Below are 19,876 nucleotides of genomic sequence, written 5' to 3' on the forward strand. Positions count from 1 at the left end.
AACATGGAGAAACCCTATCTCTACTAAAAATACAAAATTAGCTGGGCGTGCTGGTGCATGCCTGTAATCCCAGCTACTCGGGAGGCTGAGGCAGGAGAATTGCTTGAACCCAGGAGGCGGAGGTTACAGTGAGCCGAGATCGCGTCATTGCACTCCAGCCTGGGCAACAAGAGCAAAATTCTGTCTTCAAAAAAAAAAAAAAAGATACCCCGTTATTAGCTCATGGTTTTGCAGGTCAGAAGTCCAGCAGTGGTGAAGCTGGGCTCTCTAAGGCACATCCAGGATATTGATCAGGCCATGGTCTCTTCTGGAGGCTCTGGGGGAGATCACGTTGTTGATGGGATTCATCCGTTGCAATTGTAGGTCTGAGGTCCCCACTTTCCTGCTGGTTGACAGCTGGGGACCCCCTCAGCTCCTAGAAGCAGCCTCTCTAAGTTCAGCCCACACGAGTGTTTGCTTTCTTCCAGGCCAGCTGGAGAGAACTGCTTGTAAAGGGCTCATGACTAGGTCAGGTCCGCCTAACCTCCCTGTCTTAGGTCATGGCTGCCGTGTGCCATATAATCTAATCTCAGGAGTAAAATCTCTGATGGTTAGGGGCCCAGGGGTTTGGCAGCGTGTATACCCTGGTGAGGAGCATCTTAGAATCCTGTCCCCCACATCTGCCCTTACAGCTGTAAGGAGGCTCGGCTTTCCTTTTTCACCACTGTAAGGCTGGGGCCCCAGAGGCTGCATAGGGCAGGCATCTAAGCAGGGGAACTCAAGACAGAGCCCTCATTGACAGATGTACCCTCCTATCATCCATGTTCCCTGTGGCTGCCCAACGAGTTCCATGAGAAATGCCACCCATGGGGACCCCCTACTGCCTGTGGCGGGGCCATACGTGTTCCAGCTGGTGAGCGCATGGCCGCCATTGTTCCTGCCCGGGCGCTGGGCTCAGTCCACAAGGAAGAGCACTGAGTGCCGGAGGAGGGGCCCCCTGGCTGGCCTGAGCCACAGGCAGGGGGAAGGGGAGAGGAATGGCATTGGACAGGGCACGAGAGGGAAGAGGGAAGGAAGGAAGGTGGAGAGAGGAAGGGGAAGAGGAAGGAGGTAGAAAACGGGAAGACTGGGGAGAAGTGAAGCCAGCGAGAAAGAAACTGATGTGTCAGGTTGCGTGGGGCAGACGCCACCATCTGTGGCTTCCTACCTTACGCAGAGGGACCCAGCCCATCAGAGGCCCACCAAGGGGCTGAGGATCCTTTCCGCCCTGCAGGGAACCTCGAACAGGCCAATGAGGAGCTGCGGGCCATCATCAAGAAGATCTGGAAGCGGACCAGCATGAAGCTGCTGGACCAGGTGGTGCCTCCTGCAGGCGGTGAGTGCTCCCTGGGCCCCACGCCTCGGCCACAACCTAGCCGTGCCTTCCTCGGCCTGCCTCTCCTCCAGCGGTGGCACCCTTAGAATGTGGAAGCATCCCCTGAGACTTGCTTCCTGAGTCCCCTAGGCTTGCTGGAGTTCTGCCTTCAGACCCTTCCTGCGGGACTCAGAGGCCCTGCTGGTTAGAAGGGACGCAGGTGCAATGCCCTGCACAAACTCAGAAACAGAATGCCAGGCTGGAAAGCTGGTGCAACCCTGCTTTTTACATAGGGTAACAGGCGAGTCCCTGATGCTTAGGGGTTTGGCAGAACTTCTAAGGAAACTCCACAAAGTGTAGGTTTCCCATAAACCTATTGCTATAGGATTGCTCTAAGGCCCTGAAAGGAGAATCCCCTGAGATTCCTCCCCTCTTGGATGAAATTCTTTCTGTTCTTCCAAGAGCAGTGTTTCTTGACCCTGTCAAGCTCCAAATCCCTTTTTATAGCAAAGAGTTTATACTGCCTTTACTATGACCCCGAATGAAAATTATAGATAATATAACTTTCTTATACATATAATTTCCAAAATATTAATATAATGCCTTCACTCTAACATAAAATCTATTAAAAGCAGATATTTCCAATATGTAAATACTCAGGCATAACTATACCAGAAGGTACATTTAACTGATGAGATCTTCTCATGTACACACTTACGACACAGGAAGTAAGACAATTGGGTTCACAGGAAGTAACAATACTGAATACTGTCAACACTTTGTATCTGTCATTTTGAAATAAGGGGTAAATCAGTGTATTAAATAACTGTGTGTATAAATAGCCCCCCACACATAAACACACACATGTACTTACACGTATGCAGAATAACCATGACATGACACAGTGAGTGACCCAGACACCGCAAAGAGCATCGCCATCAGGAATCCAGGTTTCCAAAACGCGAACCTCTCTCAGCCAAGTTTAAACACTCCAAGGTATAGTTTTCGTCAATTTACACAGCAGTTGTATTCCTGGAAATTTTTAGGTATGTTAAAACCATGCAAAACAATATCCTGTGTTCATTTGCAAAATGGAATTATGTTCTGAGCTCAGAGAATCCTAAGCAGAATCATGGATGTGTAGCATAAACTTGAAAGCCCTGCAGGGTGCAAAGCTGCGATTGCAGAACATGCCTGCACTTCAAGGGACAGGTCTGGAGCTGCCGAATGCCAGTGGCACCCCCACAGTACCCTGAAAACTAAAAACCATCCCACACATTTACTGTGCCCTCCTTAAGAGGCGACACCACTTGTGTTAAGAACCACTTGCCAGAGCGAAAGCCAGACTTGGGCTAAGTGAAAATCTCACCAGTGCCATGTGATATTTTACATACATCATTTTATTGAATCCTGACAACATTTCTGTGAAGTTTGCTCAGGGAACTAAAGTTCTTAGAAGCTAAGTTGCTGACCCAAGGTTACCTGGAGAGTCCAGAGCAGATTCAGGATTCAGACCCAGGCCCCAGGGGACCTAGGACTCCAGGCTTGTCCCACCATGCAGTTCTTCCTTCCCGACTATGCGGGAGAGGGGACCCTGGGTTTTTCCCTCCCACGTGGAAAGGGGGTGCTTGCCAGAGAAGGGAGGGGTCATCACTGCTATGGATTTGGCTGTTTTGGAGGGACAGGTAGGAGGAGAACCCTCACCAGCCCCTAGGTCTGTCTCTTGGGCCGGTTGCATCTCTTCACAGTGAACCAGGAGGTGGAGCCAAGGGGCTCCTTACCAGGCATGAAATGTTTCCTGTAGGAACTTATGGCTTCTCCACCATCAGGTTCACTCCCAGGACAGGGACTGATGATGTCACATGTAATCTTGGGTATCCAGCCCAGCAGGGGTGCAGCCAAGCCACCTGGCACAAAAACCCAATCTGGTTTGAAAGAAAAATCCAAACTTCCATGGGAAGAAAGCCGTCCTTCCAGCAGCCCCTCCCTCCAAGCTGAGCTGAACTGTTTTGCACTTGGAAGAGGGGTCAATTGATGAGAGACATTTGAAGCTCTGGAATCAAATAAGAGCCAGCAAATATCAGTAAAGTTTAAAAAAAAAAGCGGGAAATAATTTTGATGATAGGCTACCTTTTCCTTAAAAAAAAAAACAGGGGCTAAGAATATGTTTGATGATTTACGTAACCGATTTGCACTAAGAATCTCCGAGAAAATACTCGAGAAACTAGATTGTCTACAGGAGGTGGTGACTAGGCAGATAAGGGCTGTGGCAGGAGAGACTTTTCACCATAAGCCTTTTTATGTATTTTTTTTTCTCTTTTTAAGCCTTGTGAATGTACTACCTCTCCAAAAAAATTAAACCTAAAAAGTTTTAGATGCTGAAAAAAAAAAATGAAGTTCAACTGAATTCCCTCTTACCCCCTCTCCCCTCTCCATACGTCTCAGATGATGAGGTCACCGTTGGCAAGTTCTACGCCACATTCCTGATCCAGGAGTACTTCCGGAAGTTCAAGAAGCGCAAAGAGCAGGGCCTTGTGGGCAAACCCTCCCAGAGGAACGCGCTGTCTCTGCAGGTGAGGGCCTGGGGGCGGACCCACACTCCAGGAAGGTCCTGGTCATTGCCTCTGACCTCCAGTCAGGGTCCCAGTCCCTTCCCAGCAGGCTGGAGGCCAGGTCCCAGCAGAGGGAACCTTTCAGAGAACTCCAGACCTTTCCAAAGATGGCTGTGAGAAGGGGGTGATGTGCCCTTCCCCACCTGCCTCCCACCGACTGCCCTCCATGGTCGTGCCTGCTGTCATAGCCCCCAGATCTCGCAAACACTTCACTGAGGCTCCTGTGACAGCCCTGACCCCTGGTGCCCCCTCCTAATGAGCCTTCATCCCTCCCGGATGGGCGAGTGGATTCTTCCATCAGAGGGCAGCCCAGCCCCCAGTTCATACGCAGACAAACCTTCCGGAGGGTCGACTGGCTGGCTGGAGGATGCCAGGGCCCTGGAGGGACAGGCCTTGGCCCGAGGCTGTGGCTGGCTGGCGAGCTTGGAGGAAAGGGAGCACGGTCCTCACCATCCTCCCCTTGGGTTCCAGGCTGGCTTGCGCACGCTGCACGACATCGGGCCTGAGATCCGACGGGCCATCTCTGGAGATCTCACCGCTGAGGAGGAGCTGGACAAGGCCATGAAGGAGGCTGTGTCCGCTGCTTCTGAAGATGACATCTTCAGGGTGGGTGGTGCCATGGCGCACTCTCGGCCTCTATAAAGTTCAGTTTGGAGCAAGAGGGTGGGCTGGGGTTTTGCAGGGAACGTCCAGGGGAAAGAGCTGCACCAGAGGAGGGGGCCAATTCCAGGCTCTTCCTGATTCGCTGTCTCCTCACCCCTTTGCCTTTTCCAAGCCTGACTCCATCCCATGGCAGGGCTCCGTGGAAATAGTGGCTCCCAGTGTCACTGGCTCTCAGTGAAGTGGGAAGGAGCCGCCTCCCTAAGTGAAATGTTTCCTAGGAGAAACTTCTACATTAGAAGTTACAGGCCGGGCGCAGTGGCTCATGCCTGTAATCCCGGCACTTTGGGAGGCCGAGACCGGCGGATCATGAGGTCAGGAGATCGAGACCATCCTGGCTAACATGGTGAAACCCTGTCTCTACTAAAAAATACAAAAAACTAGCCGGGCGCGGTGGCGGGCGCCTGTAATCCCGGCTACTTGGGAGGCTGAGGCAGAAGAATCGCTTGAACCCGGGAGGCGGAGCTTGCAGTGAGCTGAGATCTGGCCGCTGCACTCCGGCCTGGGCGACAGAGCGAGACTCCGTCTCAAAAAAAAAAAAATAGAAGTTACAAAGTGGTCACCCCGGGGCATATCTAATCCGCAGGCTTGTTTTGTTTAATATTTGAAAATCTGGCACGTTCAGGTCAAAATCAAGATTTCTGGCATTCCTTGGGAAAATCAGGAGACCTGGCACTTTTGAGCTTGCATTCCCACAGGGCAGCAGAGGGCTGGAGCCTAGTGGCGGTTGCCCTTTGAGATGGAGCATAGCGTCTGTTCTCCAGGTCTCGAAGACCCCTCCAGTCCTCCCCTTTCCCTCTCCTTTCCTGGAGACTGAAGCTGCCCAGCAGTTGCGATAGTGAAAATTAAAAAGGCTGTTCTGGAATGAGGGGCATTTATCACTCACTTGTGTTGCCTGCCTCACCCCGCTGGTGTTTGGTTACAAATCCTTCTATAGCAAGGGAGAAGCTGCCAGCCATAATTGTGCAGGGCCCTGCTCACACCTCTCTCTCCCGGCCCCAGGCCCAGTTCCCAGGCTGTGGAACACACAGGGGGCAAGCTGAGCCCATCCTGCCCCTGCTCCGTCTCTTCCTCATCCTTATTCTCATCACTGGGAGCCATTCATCACTGAGTGGCCTCAGAGACATGGCATGGTGGTGCCACAACCCGACAAGACCCCAGAAACCAAAGGCTCAGTCACCAAGACCCAGGGATGTTCTGATGATCAAGGGTTGGACCAACCTTGCAAATAGCTACTTGCCCACTTCCCCAGGACAAGGAAAAGAATACTGGGGAAAAACACTGGCTCCAGGTTTTAAATCTCTCCGAGTCCCCGAGGGGAAAAAAGACCGTCATGCAGGAAATTCCTCATATTCAAAACCGTTTGGCCAACACAGCTTTTAGCTCTGTGACCACACTGGATTTCCATTTTTTAAATCTGGTTAGAATCTTCTGGTTGCTCTCTCAGCCCCCGCCCCCACGATGTGCTGGCTGCTCTTAGGGACCACCATCCTGGACGTGCCCTGGAAACTCACCCCAGCCCAGGGGCTTCACTGGAAACCTCCAGGGCAGCTTGTACCAGCGACAGCCCCTTGCTCAATCCCATCCCCACTGGTGGGTGGGTTCTCCCAGCTGCCACAGAGGGGAGCCTGGAGCCTTGAGACTCCGGGTCCCTCCCTCTCTGGAGCTGCCAGGCGTGAAGAAGGTCCTCAGGTGCTCCTGGCTCCCAGCAGGGCTGGACCTCCCCAAAATAAGGCAGCCTGCCCTCCCAGGCCCTGTACTTCCCTGACCTGGCTGTGGAGTCTGTTCTCTGGGAGGAGTGGGTGCTGAGGGGCTTCTCCTCCACCCGCCCCTCCTTCCTGCCTACAGAGGGCCGGTGGCCTGTTCGGCAACCACGTCAGCTACTACCAAAGCGACGGCCGGAGCGCCTTCCCCCAGACCTTCACCACTCAGCGCCCGCTGCACATCAACAAGGCGGGCAGCAGCCAGGGCGACACTGAGTCGCCGTCCCACGAGAAGCTGGTGGACTCCACCTTCACCCCCAGCAGCTACTCGTCCACCGGCTCCAATGCCAACATCAACAATGCCAACAACACCGCCCTGGGTCGCCTCCCTCGCCCCGCCGGCTACCCCAGCACAGTCAGCACTGTGGAGGGCCATGGGCCCCCCTTGTCCCCTGCCATCCGGGTGCAGGAGGTGGCGTGGAAGCTCAGCTCCAAAAGGTAAGTGGGAGGCTGGCCACCCCAGGCAGCACACAGGGCCCACATGTTGCAACCCTCAGGAGACAGTGGAGGAGACGGAGGCTTCGGTCGGCCACTTGCCCCTCAAGCTTCCAGGAGGTCGCTGCCCCAGACCCCAGCAAGAGCAGGAGGCACTGTGCTGTCTCCCAAGTCCTGCCCTTGATCAGACATGGCAGGCTCAGGGCAAGTCAGCAGTGTCCTGCGGCACCGGTTCTCCCTCTCCTCTCCCACGCTCCCTGAGTGGCCCAGTGTGATCCTCAGATGTATGTGTTCCGGCTGCACAACAGAAACCATCCTGTCTGCCCTTTACCAAGTCTCTGCCCAAACCTGGCCTTTCTCCCAGCTGAGATGGGAATGGCGTTTCCATTGCTTCCCTGGAGCCCCTTAGCCAGCCTCCCGGGGAGGGCACCCCGCTGTGGGAGGCGCCGTCTGTAGCACTGGCCCATTCTGCCCAGCACAGGATCATTCCTGGAGGTCTTGACTGCACCTCTTACCCCGACTCACTCTTTTCTCCTCGTCCTCTGATCCCCTGTGCTCTAGGATGCACTGCTATGACATGCTGGATGGTGGGACTTCCCTCCCACCCTGGGCCCCCGTGGGGTTCCTCCCTGTCTGCATCAGCAGCTCCGGGGATCCCCGATGGGACTGAGAGAGGACACACCCTGCATGGTGCCTGGCCATGCTTAACGGTGCTGCTCTTTCAGAGTGGGACAGTGGCTCCCAGCAGGCGGCACAGCCCCCCAGCATGCCAGGTTCTTGACATGCCTGCCCTCCAGCTCAGAAAATAAGAGAGAAGTGGGAGCTTCTCTCTAAACCCCTGGACAAGTGTCCATCCCAGGAGCAGGCACACCTGCCGCTGGCCTGCCCATCCCTCCAGAGGGCCCATTTTCAAGTGGCTGCTGGAAGCCCATGGGACCCAGGCATTTAATTGTGTCAGACGACAGGCCAGTTTAAAGGACCATCTCCCTGTCTGCTTTCCTTTCTGCAAGGTTGGCTGGTTTTGCCACCCAGAAGCAGCACTGGGGGTGTCCTTCGACTCATGAGGCCTGCACTGCTGCCTTCTGTGCACAGGGCAGTGTGCTCGGCACTGGATTTTAGGTGCTGGCCTGAAGGGCTGGCTTTGCATAGGAGAGGATCTAATCTAGGCATCTAGTCTTGGGGGCCTGTACCTGTTGTGGGGGCCTCATCCTTCTCTGCAACCTCACCCCCCTGCCACAGCCTTTGAGGACTCAAGTCCTGGGTCCCCACACCCCCTTCTCCCCTCTGGCCTCCTGAAGCTTCTGCTTAAAGAGGGCTCCATGTCCGTCTTTAGCATCTCAGGGTGAATTAAATCCCCGCCCTCTAAGGGCATTTTCATACGAAGCTTTGTTCTCTGTGACATAAGGGGAGAGGGATGTTTAGAGGAGCTGGGGGAGGAGACCCCAGGGGATTTCCTTGTCCCACAGATACATCTCTCCACATAGCAAAATACATGCAGAGCACCCGGCACAGTGCCCAGCACAGTCAGTGCTCATGAAATGTCGGTTCCCTCTGCCCACTGCAGATGGTACAGGCAACACACAGGGCATCAAGCCTCAGCTTGGTTAAGAAGGGGAGCATAGCCCACGTCCCAGCTCCCTCGTCCCTGTGTCGCAGCTCAAGGCTAAGGGCAGCTCAGGCCCTCATTGCTTGTGCTGAGGATGGGCCAGCACGTCCTGTGCCCGGTGGCCCCCAGAAGTGCTGTTGCCTGCCTGCTGCTGCTCTGCGTCTCCAGGTCCTCCCCCCGTACCTCACCAAAGCCCACTCCACCTCCCTCCCCTCCCAATCCTCCTGGAGCTCCCGCCTCTCATCTTTCCTTCCACTGCGGTGCGGGGGGCAGTCTGCAGTCCTCCTCTTCCTCGAGAGAGAATTGCTTCTACCCTGCCTGAGATGTTCAGAGCCAGGGCACTGATCTAGCACTCGGCTCTGAGACGATGGACCAGGATCTTTCCCTGATGCCCTCGGGGGGTCTGAGGATAAAGTGGGCCCAGCATGCAAGGTCTATAGAAAGCAAGACAGAGGGAGGCACTGAGCTGAGCTCAGACAGGAAGAGAGGCTTTGGTCCAGAGCTAAAGAAGACATGACCCAGTGAGCAGAAGACCCTGCCCCAGCAGGGAAAGCCACGCCCTGGTGTGGGAGGGTCTGGAGCTCAGGAGGGATTCAGGCTCAGCAGGGACTCAGGCTCACTGCCCTCTGCTCAGGAGAGCAAACCCCTCTAGGTGAGGCTTCCTCTCTGTGTCTTTACCCCAGGGTGCCAGTGTCAGAATCAAGGGCACCATCAAAATAGGATGCCAGGGACTTCTCAGCGATGCCAGATGCCAAAGACGCAGGTGTCATAGCTGGGGGTGAGTGGGAGGCAGCCTCTAAGTCAGGCAGGACATATGTCATTCCAATTTCATAGAAAGGGAAACTGAGGCATGAGGTGGACCAATGACTTGGACCAGAGGGTAAGTGAATTGGGGTCAGGACTCAGATCTCCCTGGATCCACAGCAGACATCCTTCTCCCAAACGGGACCCTCACTCTAATCTTAACACTTCCACGGATCCATTGGCAATCACAGGAGAACAAAGCACCAGCAACCGTATGCCTGTTCACCTGTGTGTGCTTGTGTTTGTGCACGTGTGCATGCATGCATGTGCGTGCGTGTGTGCTGCTTTACTTGCTGAAGGAAGGGGAGGAGGTTAGCAGTTCCTCATGTTTTTCTTCATCTTGGATATTGTAGGTGCCACTCCGGGGAGAGCCAGACAGCCATGGTGGGTCCGGAGGAGACGTCTCAGGATGAGACCTATGAAGTGAAGATGAACCATGACGCGGAGGCCTGCAGTGAGCCCAGCCTGCTCTCCACAGACATGTGAGCTCTGCTGCCCTCTGCCGAGGCTGACCCAAGTGTGGGAACAAATCTGGGGAGGCAGGGGAAGGTGCCTGAGATCCCTTCTCTGGGGCTGATTGCAGGAGAGGAGATCATGGAAAAAACATCTGCACCGTATCTCTCATCTCCTCAGTGAAATGGGAGCCCCCAACACACACACACACACACACGATGCCCTTTTTAGCTTGGTCTTTCCTCGCCAGGAAAATTTTTGAACATTGTTTTATAAACATTTTAGGCAGTATGACACAGTCATAAATACATTTTCTGGTGAGACTCAGTGCACACATACATCTATTGACAATCACACAAGTGTTTCAAGACACGGCTTATAATAAAGCTGCCCAGAAGAGGGCACTGGTGGCAAAGCCAGGCCTGAGATTTCTTCTCCTTGCTGGAATTCTTGGAGGATTTTAGCTACAGATCTAGATTCTTTAGAAGGTTGTAACATTCATTTGGTCACTAATGACTAGCCCTTAAAAGCAGGCGCAGCACAGCACAATAGAAACGATCAGAACGCGCCAAATGTCACAAAGGTAAGCACGTGCTGTGAAACACTGGCTTAATGGCCCACAGATGTGTATCTGGGGGTCGCCCTGTGAAACGTCTTAGGACTGTGGGTGACATCCACAGAAGTTTGAGACACATTGTTTCAGAAGCTTTTCTGGCTCTTTTCACCCTCAAAGCCCCATCTCATCTGTTACTTTATTTGTGACTCACAACAGGCCTCTGAGGCAGGCAGGGATTATGTCGTTTCAATTTTGTAGAAAGGGAAACTGAGGCATGGGGTTTTCCCCAGGGGGAAATGCCTGGGTCCCATGGGCTTGCACGCAGCCACTTGAAAATGGGCCCCCTGGAGGGATGGGCAGGCCAGCGGCAGGTGTGCCTGCTCCTGGGATGGACACTTGTCCAGGGGTTTAGAGAGAAGCTCCTACTTCTCTATTATTTTCTGAGCTGGAGGGCAGGCATGTCAAGAACCTGGCATGCTGGGGGGCTGTGCCGCCTGCTGGGAGCCACTGTCCCACTCTGAAAGAGCAGCACCGTTAAGCGTGGCCAGGCACCATGCAGGGTGTGTCCTCTCTCAGTCCCACCGGGGAACCCCAGAGCTGCTGATGCAGACAGGGAGGAGCTTCACGGGGGCCCAGGGCGGGAACGAAGCACTCACTGACCCGTCCCAGCATATCAGTCTGTTCAGTTCCTGAGAGGACTTTAGAGTGAGGAAGGACTAGCCTTGCAGGCTTTTGAAGACAGGAAAGGTGTGGCTGGAGGTGGTGGGAGGGGTCACCAGGCCCCCAACTATGGGGCTGTGGGGAGAGCAGCAGCCAGGCCAGCACAGCATGTGGCTTCCTGGGGTCCAGTGCTTTCTGCTCAGGAACTGGATGGGAAGAGTAGCAGAAGCGCCTCCTTTTCCCCAGCATAGAAAGAAGAATCCAGTGAGTAAGGAAAAGCACGGAAAGAGTCCCAACCAGCGACTCCTGACAAATCAATCAACCACCCCATGCCTTTGTGTCCCCATCAGCAAAACGGGGCGGTGGGGGTGACAGGCCTACTTTTCTGACTCAGCAAAACACAGACAATGTAAAACCAGGAGAAATACCTGAAGTTCCTTATGAGATAATATTCTCTAAGTTGATTTTTAGAGAATACAAACAAACGCCGACTGCCTACCCTAGAAATCAGAAGAGCGTGTATTTTAACCTTTTTTGGTTATTCTAGAGTGCTTGGTGCACCAGGCACTCTGCTAGGTCCTTAAGAACCCAGTCTCCATCCTCAAGGAAATTCCACAAACTAGGAATCTAAGAGGGTCTCAGGAGAGGAAGATAACATGGAGAGTTGCTCACTACCCCCAGAGTGGTACAACCCCCAGGGGTACAGGCGTTCAGCGAAAGTTGAGGGCAGGGTGACCTTAACTGGTACCATGCACAAGGTGAAACGGAAGCTGGGTCTGCAAGAGTGGGGGTGACGCCAGGGGCAGGCCAGAACTTCTTGGGGTGGCAATTCCCCAAACCTGTCTGTAAGCACAAAGCGGGCGTCCTTCACTAAGGATCAAAGTGCTTTCCGGGGTGCAGCTGTCCCCGTGGGCGACCACTTCTCAGCCTCCAGGAACAAGCCCCAAGAGCTCTCTGTTCCAGGCTGTCCTACCAGGATGACGAAAATCGGCAACTGACGCTCCCAGAGGAGGACAAGAGGGACATCCGGCAATCCCCAAAGAGGGGTTTCCTCCGCTCCGCCTCACTAGGTAAATGCACCCCTCGCTCTCCAGATGTGGCCGGTGGTAACTCCCAAGACAACACCGGTCAGGTACTCAGGGATGACTGAGAAACCACTGTGGCCTGCCTCAAACCAGCCCCACACAGTGGGGGGATTTCCAAAGCAAGGAGACAATAATCCAAAGGCAGGGTGTGCAGGGATGAGCCCTGGACAGATGCTTCAGAACACGTCTCAGACCAGGGGAGGGGAGAGGAGGGGTGTCTCGGGCCATAGTTACTGCTCCTGGCACCCCACCAGAGTGTAAACCGTCACAGGCCAGCGTCCTGTTTTCCTGCCCTGATCCTGACTCCCCGGCTGGCTTTGCAGGTCGAAGGGCCTCCTTCCACCTGGAATGTCTGAAGCGACAGAAGGACCGAGGGGGAGACATCTCTCAGAAGACAGTCCTGCCCTTGCATCTGGTTCATCATCAGGTAGCTCACACTTTTGGACAGGCCACTGTCTCCTGCTAGCAGGCCAGATAGTCCCCGGGGGTGACGGACAAATCCTGAAGACCTCAGTGGGTCTTGCCTGTCTCAGATGGCTGGCACGTCCTGCCCCTGCCCTAAGAGCCATCCCTGCAAGGCTTCGCACTCCTGTGCAGGTGAGAGCCGCAGCAAGGTCTGCAGCATCGTGGGTGGGGGCCTAGGAAGTGCTGGTGCACAGGAGCTCTTTGTGTGATCCTGAGGACCCAGAGCTGTGGTTTCCACCTGAGCTTTCTTCTTAGGCTGCCACAGATGCCACTGACTCCCCTGACACTGGCCTATGCTGCAGGGCACTCAGGAAGATGCACTTGTACCTCGAGATTGAACATACCTGGAAATGGTGCTGCACAGAAGTCCATCCAGTGACACAGAGAAGTGATTAAAGAACCCACCAGCAGCATGGCCATGAGTAGGGAATGACATCCACAGAAAGCAGGTCCAGGGAGATTTCATAAGGAAATGTCTCTTGGCATGGCTGACTCCAGCTGAGACAGTGAAATCCAAGATGCCAGGACCAAACTTACCGTAGTATCTCTGAGCTTCAGTGTCATATGAGGCCAGTCTGTGAACCCCAGGCAAACTGAGGTCAGCTTCAGTGTCATATGAGGCCAGTCTATGAACCCCAGGCAAACGGAGGTCAGCTTCAGTGTCATATGAGGCCAGTCTATGAACCCCAGGCAAACTGAGGTCAGCTTCAGTGTCATATGAGGCCAGTCTATGAACCCCAGGCAAACGGAGGTCAGCTTCAGTGTCATATAAGGCCAGTCTATGAACCCCAGGCAAACTGAGGTCAGCTTCAGTGTCATATGAGGCCAGTCTGTGAACCCCAGCCAAACTGAGGCCTAAACCTGGGTTTCCCAACATTCTGACCTTTTTAAAGATATGCTTTCTTATAGCATGGACCTGTATTTTAAATGGACTTACGCTTTGTACCCAGAGGTATTCAACTGCCAATCAAAACTCATAATCAGCATGAGCTGGCCAGTGTGGCCTGGCTGAGTTGATAGTACTTCAGCTCCAAGAAATAAACAGGTTTTCTTAGCCTGTGTGGCGTTGACTTCCACTGGGCTTTCTGAAATAATGAATATGGCCTTACACTTTTCTCAGATTCCCAGGCACCCAGGAGCCCCAGGCTGAGGACCACCATGGGCCGGGGCAGGAGGTGGAAGGATGTGGGGACACTGTGTGTGCTATTTTAAAAGATTTCTAGAAGTCGATTTCACTTATCTGTTCTTGTCGTGCTGGTGGGCACGAAACTCTCTTCTTCGTCTCTTTCTCCTCCTGTGACCCTACGGGTGGGCTTTCCCCACCACGGTGTCGCTTTCTCCCGGGAGCGCATCCCGTCAGAGCAGCTCACCCTACAGAGCCTCTGCCCGGGCAGGTCGTCATGGCAACAGCCAGGCAGGCCTGGTCCCGCCCCTCAGGATGCTCAAGAACATTCAGGGACAGAGGGCGCACCATGTGAATCAGTTTTTTTTGTTTGTTTGTTTGGTGTTTTTTTTTTTGAGACAGAGTTTCACTCTTGTTGCCTAGGCTGGAATGCAATGGCACGATCTCGGCTCACTGCAACCTCCACCTCCCGGGTCCAAGCCATTCTCCTGCCTCAGCCTCCCGAGTAGCTGGGATTACAGGCATGCGCCACCATGCCTGGCTAATTTTGTATTTTTAGTAGAGACAGGGTTACTCCATGTTGGTCAGGCTGGTCTCGAACTCCCGACCTCAGGTGATCCGCCCACCTTGACCTCCCAAAGTCCTGGGATTACAGGCGTGAGCTACCACGCCCGGCCGTGAATCTTTTCATCACAATACAGCACCAGATTTAACAACAGTTCAAAGACAACCTGAGCTGGACACTGGCAGGGCGTTATGAATGGCCCCATTAACTGTAAGAACTAAAACCACAAATACTGGTTTTCCCAACTCTTTGTGAGGTGCACAGTGCTTCTTCGCAGACCTCATTGCACTTGAACCTCACACCCGCCCCACAGCGGGGATGGATAGAGAGCATTTGTTCTCTGGCTTTACAGACATGCGGGCCTCACCCTGCTCTCCATTCTATTGAGGACAAAACCAAGAGCAAGAGAATACACAGCTGACAGGTGACCAGGCCAGGGCTAAAAGCAGGTTACCACAACTCCACCCAATCCCGGCTTTCAGAAGTTATAGGAGAAGGAGATCACTTCAGACCCAGATGATCCTAAGATGTATTTTGAGATGGTTGAAAGTCATGCCAGGTTGAAAAGGGACCGAGAGGGGGAAACAATGGCATGTGAATGCCAGGCAGGTGGAGCTAGCTGGACGCAGCAGCTGCAAAGCAGTGGTTGCTCAGAAGCAGGGCCCTGCCTTGCTTGGGGTCGGCCACTCCTATTAACTCGCACTCCTTGTGTGTCCGCAGGCATTGGCAGTGGCAGGCCTGAGCCCCCTCCTCCAGAGAAGCCATTCCCCTGCCTCATTCCCCAGGCCTTTTGCCACCCCCCCGGCCACACCTGGCAGCCGAGGCTGGCCGCCACAGCCCATCCCCACCCTGCGGCTGGAGGGCGCCGAGTCCAGTGAGAAACTCAACAGCAGCTTCCCGTCCATCCACTGCGGCTCCTGGGCTGAGACCACCCCCGGTGGCGGGGACAGCAGCACCACCCGGAGAGCCCGGCCCGTCTCCCTCATGGTGCCCAGCCAGGCTGGGGCCCCGGGGAGGCAGTTCCACGGCAGTGCCAGCAGCCTGGTGGAAGCGGTAGGTGACTCACAGACGGGCAGGGGGAGAGGCCACGGGCAGCAAGGGGGCTTGGCGTGCGGAGCTGAGAAGGTGGCACCTGGCTCTTGCCAAATTCATTGCAGTCAGTATCTGAGGCGGACAGACCCTCCCTCTCAGGGCTGCACGAGGGCTGGGATGCGGAAAGCCATGACTGCACAAGAGGCTATGGGCTCTCTTGAGGCGAGGCCCACTGCAGAGGGCAACAGAAAGGACTGAGCAACTTATCCCAGCCAGAGGCATCTGTGCTGCAGCTGCTCAACATGCAAATGTGAGCCTGGCTGCCTTTATACACAGACAGGCAAGATCCGAGGTGCTCAGGCCTGACTGCCCGTGAGAATCACCTGGGGAGCTTTGGAAACCCAGGACAAATTAACTGATGATTGTTAAAGCTCTTCAGTGATTTGAATGTACAGCCAGGTTGAGAGCCACTAGTCTAGAACAAGAGAGCTTTCAGTCCCACGGTGCTCTGCCTGGTCAGAGCGTCTAGTGCCATCCTGGTACCACATTATGAGGGACCTTTGACACACTGGAACAAACCCAAAAGAGGATGACCAGGATGGCAAGGTTCCTAGAAACCATGTCCTAGAAGAACCGGTTCAGGGAGTTAGGGAAGAAACCCTGGAGAGGAGGTGACTATGGAGGGTGCAATACACCTCTTACACCTCGAAACGGGTGGAATGGGGAAAGGGTGGCAGGTCAGAGCAGTTGGCTCAGCCCACCAGCAGGCAGATTTCAGCTCACATGAGGAAGACCTTCCCAACAGCTCTTCCAAATGAGAGGCGCTTGCCTGAAAAGTAGTGAGCCCCCCATCATCAGACATAGCCAAGCAGAGACTGTGCTCACCTGGACATCAGGCTGTCGTGCAGGAGGTGGGGAGTTAAACCAGGTGGCTTCCAAGGTTTACCTCTCAAAGTCTGATATTCCTGTGGCCTTGGTCATCCTGCATTCATTTCACAGACCTCCCGTGAGGGCCTACCATGTGCAGGCGCTGTTCTAGGTACAAGGACACAGCTGAGAAACAGAGCTTCTGCTCTCATGAGCTCGCATCATGGTGAGGAGAGACAGATGATAAACACACACATACATAACACATCAGCAAGGTCAGGAGTGCCAAAGACAAACTAAGCAGGGTAAGGAGAGAAGAAGTGGCATGGGCAAGGAGCAAGACAAACAGATGCCTGGGAGGAGTGAGTGCCAGGCTGCACTCAGCTTCCCCCCACCCCCTGGCTCAGGAGCCGATTTTCCCATAGCCAGGCACTAAGCAGCCGGTGGGGAGGACAGAGAAGTTTGAGGGTCACTGGCTGGCCCTTCCCAGCAGAAGCAAGGCAGGGTCATGCACCGTGTTTGCACACATACCTCACCCCTAGAAAGGCGGTGGCAGGCAATGGGCAGTGGGCCTGTCTCAGCAGTTTCACCAGGGAGAACGGTTTCTCTGAAAGAATAGTATAAAGGTCCGGTGGGTGTCAGAAGGGAGAGAGGCAGGCTGGGATCTGCTGAGGTAGCAGCAGGGCGGCCTCCCTGGTCCCTCTGAGAGCCAAGCCTACTGTGGGTTTTGTTTTGATTGTTTTTGAGACAGGGTCTTGCTGTGTCACCCAGGCTGGAGTGTAGTGGTGCAGTCACAGCTCCCTGCAGCTTGTCACTCTGTCACCCAGGCTGGAGTGAGGTGGTGCAGTCACAGCTCCCTGCAGCCTGGGGCTGCTGGGGTCAAATGATCCTCCCACCTCAGCCTCTGGCCTTGCTAAGATCACAGGTGTGCATCACCACGCTCAGCTAATTGTTATAAAATTTTTTGTAGAGACGAAGTTTCCCCGTGTTGCCTGGGCCTGGTCTCGAACTCCTGGGCTCAAGCAGTCCTTCTGCCTGGGCTTCCCAAAGTGCTGGGTGACAGGTGTGAGCCACGGTGCTGGGCCATTAGCAAGTCTTTATATATTTGATGACAGTGTTTGACCACCCCAGCCAAAACTTCTCTGGCCTGCACATCCCTAATTCTTTTGGCAGATGCTCCATCTCTACTTGCTCCCTGTGGGTGCCCCTCCCAACCCACACAGGGCCATGTGCACAGGCACACTTCCCCGAGTGACCCACCAGATACCCCTGGCTCTAGCCCTCAAGAGAAGAGCTGGGCTCCAGCAATAATGTTCCTTTGGTTCTTCATGGCTCCCACCCCGCTCCTTCAGGTCTTGATTTCTGAAGGACTGGGGCAGTTCGCTCAAGATCCCAAGTTCATTGAGGTCACCACCCAGGAGCTGGCGGACGCCTGCGACATGACCATAGAGGAGATGGAGAGCGCGGCCGACAACATCCTCAGCGGGGGCGCCCCGCAGAGCCCCAATGGCGCCCTCTTACCCTTTGTGAACTGCAGGGACGCGGGGCAGGACCGAGCCGGGGGCGAAGAGGACGCGGGCTGTGCGCGCGCGCGGGGGCGCCTGAGCGAGGAGGAGCTCCAGGACAGCAGGGTCTACGTCAGCAGCCTGTAGTGGGCGCTGCCAGATGCGGGCTTTTTTTATTTGTTTCAATGTTCCTAATGGGTTCGTTTCAGAAGTGCCTCACTGTTCTCGTGACCTGGAGTTAACCGGAACAGCGTCTTCATTCATTTCTGTTGGGACAAGACGCGGAGCCTGGGTGCGCGAGCCGCCCTCCGGGAGGAAGGCGCCCGGCTGCATCTGCAGAGGCGGGGAGAGGAGGCGGCGAGGGTCCCGGGGCGCGAGGAAGGCGCCTGCCCTCTCCCAGCCCGCAGGCCCCGGGCCCGGCCGCGCCTCTGCGGGGAGAGCACCCCGGCTTCCCGCGCGCCCTCACCCAAAGGACCCTACAGCAAACGGGTGTCTTTCGACTCTGCTTGTAGAAACCATTTGCACATATTCTGTACGAGCCTCGCTGTCTCCCTAGAGCCAGGGTCCCGCGGATTTGGAGAAGGGAGCGGGGCAGGACTTCCAGGAGGACCCCAGCCCGGCCCGGAGAGGGAGGAGGCGGCCGTCAGGGGCGCGGAGCTTTGGGGATGGGCGTCGGGCGGGCCGTGGTGCCGCTCACCCCGACCCGCCCCTGCCCACCTGCGACGGGATCCCCCGACCCGCACGGGCCACGCCGAGCTCCCGGCCAGCCGCCGGCCCGCAGGCAGCGCGAGGGAGGAGCTGCGCCGCCGGGAAGGGGCCGCCGGCTCCGCGCAACCAGGTGGTGCTGAGCTTCCGCTGAGCGCTCTTTTGTTTTGTGGTTTGACACTTTTCTTGACAGCATGTTGCAGTTTCTTTTTGGTTTTGGGTTTTTTATTTTTTATTTTGTTTTCCCAGGGGGAGGGGAGGAAGAAGAGTGTTTACAAAGTCCTGTAGCCCCCTCACCTTTCTGTTTTCACTTTTGCCAATGTACATCCGGTTTGGTTTTCTTGTATTATTTAAACGGTTGTGGTTTCCTTTTTCCACGGAGGTTCAATAGAAGCCGCTGCAGGAGAGTTTTACCAACCATTGTGTATGCCCAATAATTTGTTATCATTTCCTTAGGTAGCAACCTATTTTTGTTCTGGTTTGGTTCGGTTTTCTCATGGAAAGGTAATTGCAACGCACTTGATGTGGTCTTGCACATGTGGGTGATAGAGTTGGGTTCCTTTTAATGCTGGGTGTACAGGTGGGTTTGGGAGAGGAGCATGCGTGAGAGTCTCCGAGTGTGTGCGACGCGTGTGTGTGTGGTGGGTTGTCTGTGTGCATATGTCCTGCCTATGTATATGCACCCACACCATGTGCCCGTGCACACCAGTGACTACGCAGTCCCCCCTTTCTGGTTTAGCTGTGAGAAGATCTGAATCTGGGGCCATTTGAAAGCAAAAACAAAGCACTGTCTCTGCTTCTGAAATGGGAATCAGTAACTCTTTGCATTTTCTGTCCCACAAGATATGCAAAAACAATGCAATAATATTCATTTAAAAATACAATTGTGAGTTGTGTTGGCATTAAAACTGTATTTTAAAAAAAAGACACAGAAATTTAAGGGAAAAACACAAGAAGGCATTTTGCTTCACTATATTCCGTGTAATGTTTTATTGCATTGATAATGTTTCTGTTGAAGAAACCGTTATACTTGAATTCAGGTCAGTTTCAGTATTTTTCAAATATTTTTTTAAAACTGAATTGCAATTGTGCCAAGCGAATATAATGAATTGAATTAAGTTGGTTTTCGGATTCACTTCTTGTATATTTTGCTGCATGTAAAGTAAATCATTTTGTATTTGGAGTGTGACAAGCTTTACCTTTGAACTCTTAAGTGCTTTTCTATATGTGGTTGGGGGAAGGGAACAAGTTTTCTTTAATTTGCACAATGAGCAAAGGTATCACCAGTGTAGTCATTATTCTGCTTTCCACAAACAGGTTTGGACATTACTGTTTTGCATATCTTGTGTTCGCTTCCGTTTGCCTCAATTTTTCCAAAATCGTTTGCTGGGTATGTTCGTACCGCCTCTTGCTGTGATAGACCAGGACCTATTTTATTCCAGGCTTCACTGTCCACTCTGCTCTGGTCATCTGATTTGGTACTTCTCCAAGAACAGCCCTTCACTGTTAGGCATAGGGAGGCGTTCTGACCAGCCCTCAGTCACCGGGCTGGCATCCGCATCCCCCACGGAAGAGGTGGCTGGCTTTGCCTTCACTCCCACCACACAGACTTTTCTCGTTGGCTTCCTTAGGAAAGTGTACACCAAC

General features: G+C 54.1%; 1 protein-coding gene across 3 annotated transcripts in view; it reads left to right on the plus strand.

Annotated features, from left to right (window-relative positions):
- The window catches only part of CACNA1C (calcium channel, voltage-dependent, L type, alpha 1C subunit), a 775,650-nt gene extending 756,303 nt beyond the window's left edge, over window positions 1–19,347 (plus strand). For 2 of the 3 annotated variants that reach the window (XM_011967155.1, XM_011967154.1), the window contains exons 39-47: window positions 1,253–1,354; window positions 3,779–3,906; window positions 4,417–4,551; window positions 6,454–6,806; window positions 9,567–9,695; window positions 11,846–11,952; window positions 12,291–12,394; window positions 14,841–15,173; window positions 17,372–19,347. In XM_011967155.1, coding sequence (XP_011822545.1) covers window positions 1,253–1,354; window positions 3,779–3,906; window positions 4,417–4,551; window positions 6,454–6,806; window positions 9,567–9,695; window positions 11,846–11,952; window positions 12,291–12,394; window positions 14,841–15,173; window positions 17,372–17,671 — 1,691 coding nt within the window. In that variant the 3' untranslated portion in view covers window positions 17,672–19,347. Of the gene's footprint in view, window positions 1–1,252; window positions 1,355–3,778; window positions 3,907–4,416; window positions 4,552–6,453; window positions 6,807–8,956; window positions 9,062–9,566; window positions 9,696–11,845; window positions 11,953–12,290; window positions 12,395–14,840; window positions 15,174–17,371 lie in introns of all 3 variants that reach the window. The other variant, XM_011967153.1, reaches the window with a different exon arrangement.
- The last annotated feature ends 529 nt before the right edge of the window (window positions 19,348–19,876 follow it).

Source organism: Mandrillus leucophaeus, unplaced genomic scaffold, assembly GCF_000951045.1.
Source record: "Mandrillus leucophaeus isolate KB7577 unplaced genomic scaffold, Mleu.le_1.0 Scaffold79, whole genome shotgun sequence".
NCBI classification, from domain to species: domain Eukaryota; kingdom Metazoa; phylum Chordata; class Mammalia; order Primates; family Cercopithecidae; genus Mandrillus; species Mandrillus leucophaeus.